The sequence below is a fragment of the Orbicella franksi genome, chromosome 11, assembly GCF_964199315.1.
Source record: "Orbicella franksi chromosome 11, jaOrbFran1.1, whole genome shotgun sequence".
NCBI lineage: Eukaryota > Metazoa > Cnidaria > Anthozoa > Scleractinia > Merulinidae > Orbicella > Orbicella franksi.
Window position 1 is genome coordinate 12,054,230 of NC_138155.1, and position 12,990 is coordinate 12,067,219.

At 39.5% G+C, this 12,990-nt stretch overlaps 1 protein-coding gene across 2 annotated transcripts; it reads left to right on the forward strand.

Annotated features, from left to right (window-relative positions):
• Positions 1 to 3,152: 3,152 nt before the first annotated feature.
• On the forward strand, positions 3,153 to 5,645 carry LOC145502750 (perlucin-like protein). 2 transcript variants are annotated; one of them, XM_081482110.1, is made up of 3 exons: positions 3,153 to 4,147; positions 4,527 to 4,586; positions 5,039 to 5,645. In XM_081482110.1, exons 1-3 carry the CDS (start codon positions 4,081 to 4,083, stop codon positions 5,467 to 5,469), a joined length of 558 nt encoding a protein of 185 aa, XP_081338236.1. In that variant the 5' UTR covers positions 3,153 to 4,080; the 3' UTR covers positions 5,470 to 5,645. The 2 variants fall into 2 exon arrangements, with proteins under 2 accessions (XP_081338236.1, XP_081338235.1); XM_081482109.1 differs by lacking the exon at positions 3,153 to 4,147 and having other exon boundaries at positions 4,162 to 4,586.
• The last annotated feature ends 7,345 nt before the right edge of the window (positions 5,646 to 12,990 follow it).

Genomic DNA, 12,990 nt, shown 5'->3' on the forward strand with positions numbered 1-12,990 from the left:
CGGCAAACAGCATTTACACTAATTACGTCGTGTAACTTATTTCTATATGTCTCTTCCTGATCGAAAAACAACAACCGCCAGCCTGCATTCCTTTTCATATTTAGCTGCTAAATTATGGAACTCTCTTCCGGACTCACTTAGAACCTCTACTTTTGCGGACTCCAAGCGAAAATACTACAATATGACTCTTTTTAGTAGCGTTGCAACATGTCTCTAGTTTTATTATGTACATAGTTTAGCTCTTGCATTATGTTTAGCATATTTATTGTATAAGTATTGTATTTTGTTTTATTTATGTTCTCGAAAATATTAGCTAATTTTAGCTACCTAAAATTCGAGAGGAAATAAAGTATATGTATGTATGTATGCATGCATGCATGCATGTATGTATGTATGTATGTATGTATGCATGTATGTATGCGTGTATGTATGTGTGTGTGCATGCGTGCATGTATGTATGTGTGTTTAGCAAATAGATTCCACGTTGCCGTGCGTCTGTTCAGTAATACACCACAGATGACGTCAAAATGTCGCATAAGAACAAAAAAGTGGCACACAAGGTAATAGCCAAGTGTGTCACTGATTTTGTTACCACATTTTGACGTCTTCTGTGATCTATTGCTGAACAGACGCACGGCAACATGGAATCTATTTGTTTTTAACAAATAAAGAAGCCTACGCCGGGCATTTGAGAACACAAGGGAAATGTAGAAAACACGAACCACGGGCGAGCATTTTCTACATTTTTCGATTGTTCTCAAATGTTCAGATTGTTTTATCACAGTGTAATACACGGCTCTGGCTTCTGATTAGCGTTATGATATAGAGGTAATATGGCGAAAAACAATAAAACTCGCTTTTTCTTTGTTTTATACTCTGATAAAACATGCGTTCACGACAAATCAGAGCGCGCGCTGGGTCCTATCTTTATTATAATATACAATAAAGAAACAAACTACTACATATAAAGCTTTTTTCTATTTCAGAATCTTTCATCCAGCCTCTGCTCACTTTAGCGAACACGAAAAAAAGCCATTTGACGTAACATATTGTCTATACAAAATGAGGTCATCTCATTGGTTGCTATGCGTAGCAAAGAATTGTGACTGGTCCAGGAAAATCACGCCACTGTCAAACTTGAGTCGAGTTTTTCATGCGATTGTCCTGTTATTGACAATGAATTTCTTCATAACATTGTCAAGGACTGCTGAGAAAACCCACTGGTACCACTGTTCGTGCAGTGTTCGTTCAGCGAAATTGCCAAAGAAGTATAAAGAGAATACGGCGAATGAGGCATCTTGTAACGATTTTCGCTGCGTCTGTAGGTGTAAATATGAAAGTTATTGCCAAAATTTCAAACGCAGAGTTTCAACCGAGAATTTACAATTACATTATGAATTTGACATAGGAGATATCCAACTGCGGTGAAATGTTTGCCGATAGCAGCGGAAAGTTTCAGGTGAATGTCCGGCTTCAAGTGGAAGTCCCGTTCAATCTTTCAAATGGAACGCAGCAAGGCCAAACTCAGTGAATTTATATTCGCTGACTTGGACGATGCTGTTGAACGGCGAAATCACTAACACACTCGCAGTCGGGTTGGAGGCCGAAAGCTTTGCCAAACAAAACATTAGCTAAATTTAAATCTTTCCGAATCCTGTTGGCAGATTCGCAAGAACTTCAAGGGTTGCGAAGCGCGATTCCAACGCTTCGATTTGCTCCGGTTCCGAAACATTCCTGCAAGACGTCACACGTATCTCGAATGTTGACAACACGTTGTCAACGCTCCTAACATAAGCTAATCATATTTTTGCGTTGTAAGAGCAACGTATAATTCAAACTCTTAGGCTTTATAGACGGTAGTCCCTCCTTTCGCCCGCTACTCGCCTCCAGGATTTCGCGCAGCCATTTCTTTCTCGCGGTTTTCTCTCGCGTCACGCACGACGGACTAAGCGAAAGAGGGATTACTCTTAGTCTACGACAGAATCAACCATCGTTTACGTCTTTATTGTACCATTGAGCGATCATCGCCAGTAAATTGTACAGTATATCTTTCTTTAAATCTGGGATATTGCTGCAACAGCCGATAGTACTTCTGGAAGGCGTTTCTGCGCACTTTTCGAATGTGTACTGCACCATCCTGAAGAAAATGAGAGGACATGAGATATTCAACCTTCCTGGGTAGACGTCACAAGAGCCGCTGGACCCATTCTCCTCAAACTCGGTCGCGAAACAAAATGGCGGTGTTTTGGAGCTATTTTCGAGATTTCGTCGGGGCACAGAAAATCGAGGATTTAACCGTATCCAAAAATTTTTTCGCAGAAATATTTCAAATAACAAGTAGATTCGTTCTAGTGAAAAAAAAAGAGAACCATTTGGGGTTAGATGCACTTTTAAGTTAATTCTGTGCCTGGCCAAAACAACTCGAAATACAGCGTATATATCATTTTCACGTGACGTCATCAAATTCCAAAATCTAAAACTAAAAAGCCACAAAGTTTTTATCCTCATTAGGCATAAGGTGATCTTAATTAATATCTATCTAAAACTTTTCAGCTCAATAGCGTGCTCAGTTTGGGAACCAGCGCATTTCGAATTTCGGAGTTATGGTGGTACGTGACACCATGAGCTACGATCGCGTTTGAAAAAAAATATACACTTATCTCATGATTTTAATCCATTTTAGGAGTTAAAGTATTAGGAAGAGTGCTTGCATCAATGTTTGTTGGTTCAGTGAAGATAATCAGTCGCCTAGATTGCCAAAGTAGTTCCAGATGTTTACACCATTTTCCGGCCACCATATTGGAGGAGCGCGAAGCTCCACCAACATGGCGGTTCCATACTGGGCTCTGTAAATTTACCCTAAACATTTCGACGAATATCTCAAGTTTGGGGAAACGCAGAGACCTAAAACTTGGAGAAGTGTCGTCTTTACTTGTCTCCTATAACATTACGATTTCTTGATTTTATCTACTGATTAGTTTTCGATATGTTTTTTCGTTGTGTGACAGTGAAAACGACCTATTGGAACAGCCACCTTGTCTCTGACCAACAGTATCGCGGTCGCTGAGGACGATAATGACCTGCCACGTCAAAAAAAAACAAAAAAAAAAACAGACAGTGTAAATATTAAGTAAATATTTTAGTTGTGGAGCATTAACCACTGTTGACATTTTTTCGTTGTTCAAAGCGCGTTATTTATTCGCCAGCATTTGTATTTCACTGATTCTCATATGGACCGCTCAAAAGTATACAACCTTTGTTTAGAAAGCGATAAACAGGCGAAATTGTGGCTTAGTACAACTGATTGCAATCAGGACGAAATACCAGAGCTTAGGCATATTTAATTTAACATGACTGTCCTAGACAAGGCCTTTTTCTTAATCAAGTTGGGGATCTTTAGTACAACAAAGCGGCGAACATTTGCCACTATACAAAATTAAACAACTGTTTTGATCATTCGACATTTTCAAACAAGGGTAGAACACTGTAAACAGGTTTGAATAAGACTTTCCGTCCACATCCTGCTGGACTGTCGACAGCCTTGTACGTAAAGAACTCGACAGAAACTCAGCGAGTGATGACGGAAATGTAAATTATCACGGGAAGGGAACAGGCGAATGTGAATTTTATGACGGGGAGGCCGTGGGACGGGACGGACGATTTTCTGTCTTCCTCTTCCCCCTCCAGTTCTTTTCGCGCATTCAGCTGTCGAAGAGAATTATTAGAAGGGTTGTGAAAAGCTTACCGCTCAAGACGTTCTGAGTGTTTTCAGTGTTTGGTCTGGACATTTATGGAAATTTATGGTCCGATCTGGCTCACGGCACGGTCTAAAATAGCCTAAATGGAGTAAATACCCTCTAGCTGAGCTTGCCTCGACCGACGGGTACTCCCCTCGAGTTTACGCTTCTTCATACTGACATCACAGTGTTTACGTTCTTGTTTCTTCGTGTTCGATGGATGGTATAAGAGTGAGTCATCACTACTGCCCGACTCATTATACATCGAACCCACGGAAACGTGAGCGAGATTGCGTTCAAACTGTCCTTTAACATTGCCTCTAACAGCCAAAGGAAAATCGAGATGAAGATGTTTACATCTTTGCCACTCTATATCGTTACCGCTCTATTTGCCATAGGATGTGTAGCAGGTATTTTAATTCCGATTTGTGACTTTAACAGTAATTAATCGCCATTACATCCATAGGAATTGAGGCATCGATCAAGACGATTTTCTAGTTTGAAAGACACGCGGCCCAAACCAAGCGTTTTAGATATGCCCTCAAAAAGCAAATCCTAAAATATGCGCTCTTTATGCGATCAGACTTATTAACAAGAACAGTAACTGAACACTAATTTGCCGTTAAAGTCTTTCGGGAACTTGTGCTAATGAAGTATCGCTTAAACTACAGTATCACTCCAGTCCACTGGTGTTTCTATCATAGCCAGTTATGGTTTTGTTATGTGCGTTGTCTGCTTTACAGAGCACTATTTCTTATTACTTTTTCCCATTTTCTGGTTTCCTTTCAGCATTGCCTAGTGTGCCACAACAGGATCCTGGAGTTCTGGAAAACATTGAGAAGACTGTTGGTAAGTTAAGCCATCGAAATTTTGTCAGTCGAGTGCCTCAAGTAAACTTAGATCATACACCCCGCCTCAAATCGTTTCTATAACTGCTCCTGTCCATTCTACCACGCAATGCATAACTAACGAATTTAATTACTTAGAAGATACTAAATCTGAAGCTTACAAAGGAAAATGAACTGCCGTAGTGCGTTTTAGCTTCACAAAGTCAACGTGAAGTTGACAAATATCTAGGTGTTCCACTTCGAATCCTCGCCGACGCAGCACTTCAGCTAGGTTTCTTTAGAAACTAATCACTTTTTGAAATTTGTTCACAAATTCTAGTATATTGGTATTAAGCTAGCCGACTTGGTTGAAGAGAGTCTTGAACTTACTGAAGAACTCGTAAGCTGTTAAACTATTTTGGTGCTAGATCATTCTTCATCATCAACATTTTCGATATTTCAACTCGTTTCCAGGTCAACCTTGTCCTCACGGCTGGACGCGATTTGACAACTACTGTTACCTAGTGAGTAGTTCCATTAAGACTTGGTCCCAGGCTCAAGCATACTGCAAATCTCTGGGCGCAGGACTGGTGAAGATCAACAGCGCCGAAGAGAACGAGTTTGTCCTGAATCTCGTCACGAAGAAATCTCCATCACTAAAACAGGTTTGGATCGGGCTGAAATGGTCCTCAACCGCTTTCTACTGGTACGATCACTCGGTTCCAGTCTACACGAACTGGGCTCCAAATGAACCCAATGGAAAAGCGAGAGAACCATGCGGGCATATGTGGGTGGATGGGCACTCATATAGCCTTCCCATCAGAGCAGCTGGTTATTGGAATGACTTGCCATGTGGGGTGAACTCAAGCCTTCCAAATGGTATTGTCTGCGAGAGGCTGCCCTAGCTGACAAGCCAACTGGGTCAAAAGCCGCAAGTAGACATGGGGTAATGGGCATTGTACTCGTTTAATAAGCAGAAAAAACTTGGACTCTTGCTAAGGGACATTTCAATATGCAATGAAGTAAAAATAATTCTAAGCAACGGGATGTAGAGAAAATAGCAGCTTGACAATAAAAATGTTACCATGTTTGTCAATTTCTTTATATCTCGTGGACTACGTTTTTAACACTTTGCCCAAGTGTGCAAAGATTTTCTGTATAACTTCATCATTTCAATGTTACTTTTATCAATGCGCATTTTATCAGCTAAGAATAACTTCAACCCATCCACATGTATATTACCTATGACCCGAAAGTTTGACTAATCCACAAACCGTGTATAATTTCTAGCAACTCACAAAAAAATGAACCAAATTTTTGAAGATAGCCGGTATTTTCATTATGCTCCTAAGAGAAGAGAGGCACGTTGAGAGTCAAGTGCTTGTACAAGAACACAACACAACAAGCCTTTCTGGCTTGACTTAGACATAAATCGAGTTAGGGGCCACGCCTGGCATTGAAACAGCTAAAATAAACAAATGATCCAAAGTTGTTTATTGTGACAGTGGTCTAAAAACGAAAAGAAAGGAAACATGAATCAAATTAAGGGTAAAGGAGGCTATGATTTTTATACATACGTGCTATTTAATAACTACAAAGATACGGTCAGAAAGCAGTTTTCATCGAAACTGTATCTAGGCAAAGAATGTGCAAACTTCTCGAGCCTAGATCTCCCACGGCCAGGTGGAAGGGAGAAACAGAGTGAAGTCTGGGTGCGAGATTACATACTTCGCTGATTAGAAGAAAAACACAACATTAGATCGACTGAATACAGTTGAAGAAAGACTAATAAGGGACGAAAAAAATTGACAACATAAATCATTGACGCATGGATCGAAGGTGGTACTCAAGTATATTAGTGACGGGAGGGTGCAAATAAAGTTCAATTCTTTGCGCCAAAATGGACTATTATGCTGAACGCAAATCCCTCAAATCTTTCCAAAGTCTTAGAAAATACCTCTTAATTACTGCCTTTTGTCAAACCCCCCAAAGTTTCATTACCAGAATCTCGGCTTATCCCCAAATCGCCAGTTTGAATTATCCCGAAAAAAAGCTCCCGAAACTCTTTAGATCGCAAATTTGGTGGAGGGTGGAGGAATAGACCATTTTACAGCTGTCTGCTCAGTGACCTGGCCTTTGAATGGCAGCGAGGCTGGAGATGATTTGATACCTCACTGCTTTTGTTGTGTAAATCAGGTTGTTCTGATGCAAGCTAATTATATTAACATGTCAAAAGCAGAGACGTCTGTATCAAAACAAGGTCACCTCCAGCCTCGCTTTCATTCATTTATGGGCCAGGTCACTGAGCACAAAACTGTAAAATGGGCTATTGAATCATGAACCTCCACACTTCAAATCCAGCGCCCTTTATAACTCGATCACCCGGCCTCCACAAACGTCAGAGAGGAAAATACTTAAAGGAGCCATAACACGATTTTTGAGTCTGAAAAGTTTAGTCTTAATTTTTCAATTTCGTCGTTTGTAATCCGAGTTAATCTTCCCCATCTCTCTTTGTTTCTTTATGCATATGGTTGATTATTATCTCTTTGGCATTTTTTATCTTAGTAAACTACTATTTTCCTTCAATTTAACGGTAATTTTGTACGTTGCCAAAATGGCCCAAAATACCTCGACTGAGCTCTCTTAAATGCAAGTTACTCTGGACTCAACTTACATTATCACAGCAAATCTTGCCTGAAGGGCAGCCAGTGTCCTGATAAAGCGGCATCCCATAACAATGTAAGGCAACTACACACGAGTTTTCGCATGCGTGCCTCTTCGCCATTCCTTTCCCTGTGGGTAAAATTATATATCACTGTTAGTGATCTCCTTCGTTAAAACGCTATGCTACTAAAATAACTGTTATCAGCTGTTTAAAAAGCGAAATTTGTAAAATTACCTTCCAATCGAAGGAATTGTTGACCGATTAAGCCGTCAATCATCCTTACCACAAAGCTTGATTGTATGTTGTAAATATGCGACAAAATCAAGCCAAACTTAGAATTTATCGGGAAAATATGCAATCCCCTAAAACGCGAATTAATTTTCTTCAATTTTTGTCACAAAGACAAAAACATCGGACGTAAAAAAATCTATCAAACATGTAGGCATCGAAGTAGTGTGAGGCAAAGTTTTAGTCTAATGTTTAAAGACAAAAACTTAAGAAAAATCTCATGCCATTCTGCCTTTTGTTTTTTGTTTTTTTCACGGAATTTGCGGTCTTTGTCAATCACAAAGGTTTGCGCCGGACTTTACCAATTTCCTCAGGTACAAAAAAGAAAGGACAAAATTTCATAACGAAACAAGCTAAACAAGGATTTCGAGCTGTAACCTTGAAAACCTCACCGAGCCTGATTTTCCGCGGGGCAAACAACATGTTCAAGAGTTTCTTTCCACTAAAGTGCACCTAACCCCCAAATTTTTTTTTTCGTTAGAACGAATCTACTTATTATTTGAAATAGTTCTGCGAAAAAATTTTTGAATTCCGTTAAATCCTCGATTTTCTGTGCCACGACGAAATCTCGAAAATAGCTCCAAAACACCGCCATTTTGTTTCACGACCGAGTTTGAGGAGAATGGGTCCAGCGGCTCTTGTGACGTCTACCCAGGAAGGTTGGATATCTCATTTCCTCTCATTTCCTTCAGGATGGTGCAATACACATTCGAAAAGTGCGCAGAAACGCCTTCCAGAGGTGCTATCGGCTGTTGCAGCAATATTCCAGATTTCAAGAAAGATATACTGTACAATTTACTGACGATGATCGGCTAATGGTGCAATAAAGACGTAAACGATGGTTGATTTTGTCGAACCGAAACAAGCGAACTGAACCTGTGAGAACCATTAAAGAACTCTCAATGGAATTTGTTCCGCAGACTTTCGAACGCTATTTTCATAAATTTTCTGCTTAAAGCTAACCAGCAATTTGTAGAAATACTACCTACAACCTATATCTTCCAATCCCGCGGTATTTATAACATAACCGGCAAAGTTGTGTGATCCGGTCATGATCAAGAAGCGTTATACTGATGTGTAAATAGATCGCAACTGTACGCCGCTAACCAACACTTATTTCTCTTTCGATTTAGATGAAAGTCGAAGATTAATCCTCTAGAATTACATGATAACAAAATTGTTAGACTCACAGAGTTTTTCGAAGGTTTGGAAATCAGCAGTGCGACAAAGATAACATAACCGGCAAAGTTGTGTGATCCGGTCATGATCAAGAAGCGTTATACTGATGTGTAAATGGATCGCAACTGTACGCCGCTAACCAACACTTATTTCTCTTTCGATTTAGATGAAAGTCGAAGATTAATCCTCTAGAATTACATGATAACAAAATTGTTAGACTCACAGAGTTTTTCGAAGGTTTGGAAATCAGCAGTGCGACAAAGATTCTGTGCAATAGCGTCGAAAATATGACCGCGTAACATTATCTGCGGACCGCTTAGGGAACACATCCTTTTCGCTTATCCGACGAATTTCACTGCAAACTTTGAGAACAATTTACATTGGTTATTTGGAGTTACGACTTAAAACGTGTGACAATGTGAAATCGGTAATTGTATGAAATGTTTCCTTCCGCCTTTCTTCCCGCAGCTTCAAAAATACAGGTCCAAACAATACGATTTTCAATCGATCGAAGCCAATGTTTTGGAGGTCATCAAGTCTCGAAAACTGCAACACGTACGTCGCTCTTATAAACATGAAGCATTCAACTGAAAGTAAAACACAAACTGGGTTTAACAGAACCTTGACAAAATACATTCTCGCTAAGGACAAATGGAAACGGGCTATAAACACGCGTGGGAGTCTTATGTTTAGTTGACGAAATTACCATCCAAAGCAGTCCTTGAGTTTTCTTTCCTGCTTTTCGTTTGCCTGCTCCTCCACTTCGTATCTAGCTTTCCATTCCTAATATACAAGCAGCTCGTCCGCAAAGACGTCTTCCCCGTCGTCGCTTGAAATATTGTAAATTGCTCTCAAAGCTCTAAGCAGTGAGTTCACAGTTGTCGAACGTGCTCGATCGAAGTTTATTTCGGAGCCTTCCGAATCGAAACTTAACTCTGACTCCAGTGACGAAAAAGAAATGATTCTGAGACAAAACTTGGACGTTTTAGTCCCAAAATACATCGGAACGATTAGTTTTGCGTTCTATTTTCTCGAGCAAATACAGAGAGTTGACTGAGGCGCTATTGTGTTTGGTTCCTGGGTAGACGTCATCAGGTACCACCGCCCCAGACTCCCTAAAACGCGGTCGTGAAACACTTAATCGCGACTTTGAAAGGGCATAGAAAATCGAGGATTCAACCAAATTCAAAAATTTCTTCGCCCAAATGCTTCAAATAAAGTCTAGATTTGTTTTAGCGAAAAAAAAAAATTGGGGGTTAGGTGCACTTTAAATTTGTGAATCAGCCCTGATCAGTAATCAAAAGAACTTTTACCTTCCATTGGAGTAGCCTCCAGAACTACGGCCGTCAATAACATCAAAAAGCAAAGGCTTTTAATGACAGACATCTTAGATCAAAAGTAAGCTGAGGAAAAAAATGTATATTGATTACATGGTAAGCCGAAGTCTTGCCATATCAACAAGCAATAATAAGTTACTTGCTAACCTAGCTTGCTCAAGCCACAGTATTACAGACATTTAAAGACCTTGTCAAACTCAGTCATTGGTGAAATTTTTGCCTCTTTGGGTGTAACATTCGAGGAGAAGTTGGCTTTCAAAAACCGCAAAATTTCTGGGTGGCAAAAGCGCTAATGAGGTCATACATTTTTTTCAAAATCTTGACTTTTTAAACGTACCCATGTACATCGCACAAAAAGTGTTCAATATACCGGGTTCAAATTCCTTGGGACAGTTAATCGTGCTGTTCCCTTTCAATATTCAGAACTAATTTTTTTGCATCTTCATCCGAAACTGTATCGCTTATGCTAATGAGGCAAATATTGTAAATAAAGATTGTGATACAGCTAACTTTCAAAATGTTCGGCGACTTCTCCCAGCTTCCGACTATGTTGTCTGAGCTGTGCTCAACGATTTGATTTGATTACCGCGCGCTCGGCAGTAGTCGGAAGCTGGGAGGAGCCGCCGAACATCTGATTATATTGACGATAGCGAAAAACGCATTTGTCGGTTGAGCTTTGAATTTTAGTTCAACTTAGCATGTTATTTAAAGGCGCAGTAACACACAATGAGAGTGAGGCAAAGTGGTTATTTGGTAAGCTGCATGCATTTCGTTGACTCTCTTAAATTTATGCACAGTTAAAGAAGGCAGCATTATTCCTAGACAATAACGTACACAAGAAACCTCAAACAGGCATTCTAAGGACTAAAATTCGACTTGCACGTGGGCAATTGAAAACATCCTCTCTCGTTTAAAAGTCATCATATTATGAATCAACGGTTTTCTTTGTCATGTCTATTCTATTTGTTGCCTCTCTTTGGTCTATTACAAGCAGAACACGGAGTACAGGGCCAGAAGGAAGAAAACTTCTAAAACTTCCCTAATCTTTGTTGGAAGTTTTTGTTGCTTCTGCGGTCGGCCTCAAAGAACCTTTCTCCCTTAAAACATAACGTGTTAGTCTAAAAGATGCTGAACATGTGGCTTGTGGGCAGAACAATCACTTTAAGAATCAATAGAAATTTCAAAGTATTTTTGAGCTTTTGTTACCGTATACCATAAATATGAATTAATGTTCTTACCTCGGCTTGTTACAGTTACTACTATTTCAACCAGGTTAGACCAGTAGAATGCTACGTTAACAAAATATCTAGAAACTGAAGTAGCGCGACGAAATGGGTGGCGATCGAGATGGGGACAAAAAAGAACGTAATGGATTTTGATTGGCTTTCTTACCTTCATGACTGACAGCTGTCGATCAACGTATGCAATATGGAAACATTTTACCATGTGATTAAAAAATATATAAAAACAATACCAAAATACCAGCTCAATTTTCCCTCGTTAAGAACTAACAGAACTAACATCTAGGGCGTCACGAATTTGAGCCGCAAGTTGGCAAAATTATTCGTCACTAGATTTGCGTATGCGGAACATCGGTGAACTAATAGCATTCAAGTCCAATTTTTCTGAAATCAGAAAAACAAAGATAAGAGATTAATAACACATTAAAGTAAATGGTGATGAGGAGAGTTTACTGCAAGGAAAAAACTGGTGATTAAAAAAGAGTAGAGAAGTCGTATGGTTGTATAGTTGATTTCTGTGCTGTTTTTGCTGCCAGCCAAAAAGACAGCTCCTTTTCACTCAGGCAGTTTAAAGCTTATGTTTTTATAAATTTTTACCAGAGAACGTTTCTAAATTTTGCTATGATTCATCCTGCGTGCGGTCCCTCGATATTTGTCAATGTATGATCTTAGGTAAGATCATGCCCTTCAGAAACACGTTAAACACTAAAACCAAATATTATTACCTTGTGTGCTTGCAAGTTGTACCGATCTCGACTCGTTCAGTTGAAGAATAATGCCACGTCGCCTAAGTATCCAGAAAAGTGGTGATGAAATGGTTTAGGTGAGGATAAAAAAAACGTAATGGGCCCTGATTGGTCTGCTTTTCTATGATTGACAACTATATGTATGGTACTGTATGTATAACATAGCGGATTTTTTAATTCTTTCAATTTAGTGAATTATTGTGGAATTTACCGACTTTTGCCAAGTTGTAAAAATATATGAATCCGAATTGTCTTGTGGGAAAGGCCGCTACGGCTATGCCTCTTTTGGATGATTTATGAGAAAAACGATTCCACTGAATTTCCTAATCGAGGAAGGACAGTTTTATTTACATGGAGGTGAATACAAAAGAAATGACTTGTTCAGTAGCGAGATGTATAATGCTTCATTCCATCGCCATGTGTCATTTTGCGACAGTTGTATCAAAAGACGTTTCCAGTTAGCAGACCAAGGGCGCTTGCCATTTGTCAAAATAACCCAGTTAGGCTGACCGTTGAATAATGATGGTAAGGGGTTTGCCACAATCAGCAAACAAACCATTTACAATTCTATTTCCCCTAATTGTTTTCGGTTGATGAGTATGGAGTTCCATCCCCGCCAAAAATCAAAGTTGATCACAACATTCAACTTGACAGTTTAACAATTAACTTGGCAAACATCAACATCATATTTCACTCTTCAACTTTGTACTTTGTATCACAATCATTGAAACTTTAAACATCAACTTTCAAAGTGACAGTTCAACGTTCAACTTTATCCATCAACATTCATGTTAACTTGGCAACAATGATCTTGACACATGGGCTGTCAGCGAAAGATGAAGTTTGAATCTCCAAGTCGAATGTTGAGTCACCAAGAGCGCACCAATCCCGCCAAAATTCAACTTGAGAATTCGACTTTCAAGTTGATAATCCAACATGAAATGTTACGTGTCAATATCCGTGTTTAGCA

Bases quoted from the DNA above. Each gene is read 5' to 3' on its own strand.
- LOC145502750 (XM_081482109.1), top strand. From the start codon at position 4,448: ATGGTTTTGTTATGTGCGTTGTCTGCTTTACAGAGCACTATTTCTTAT. The intron at 4,587-5,038 runs GTAAGTTAAGCC...ACTCGTTTCCAG, and splicing joins AAACATTGAGAAGACTGTTG to GTCAACCTTGTCCTCACGGC.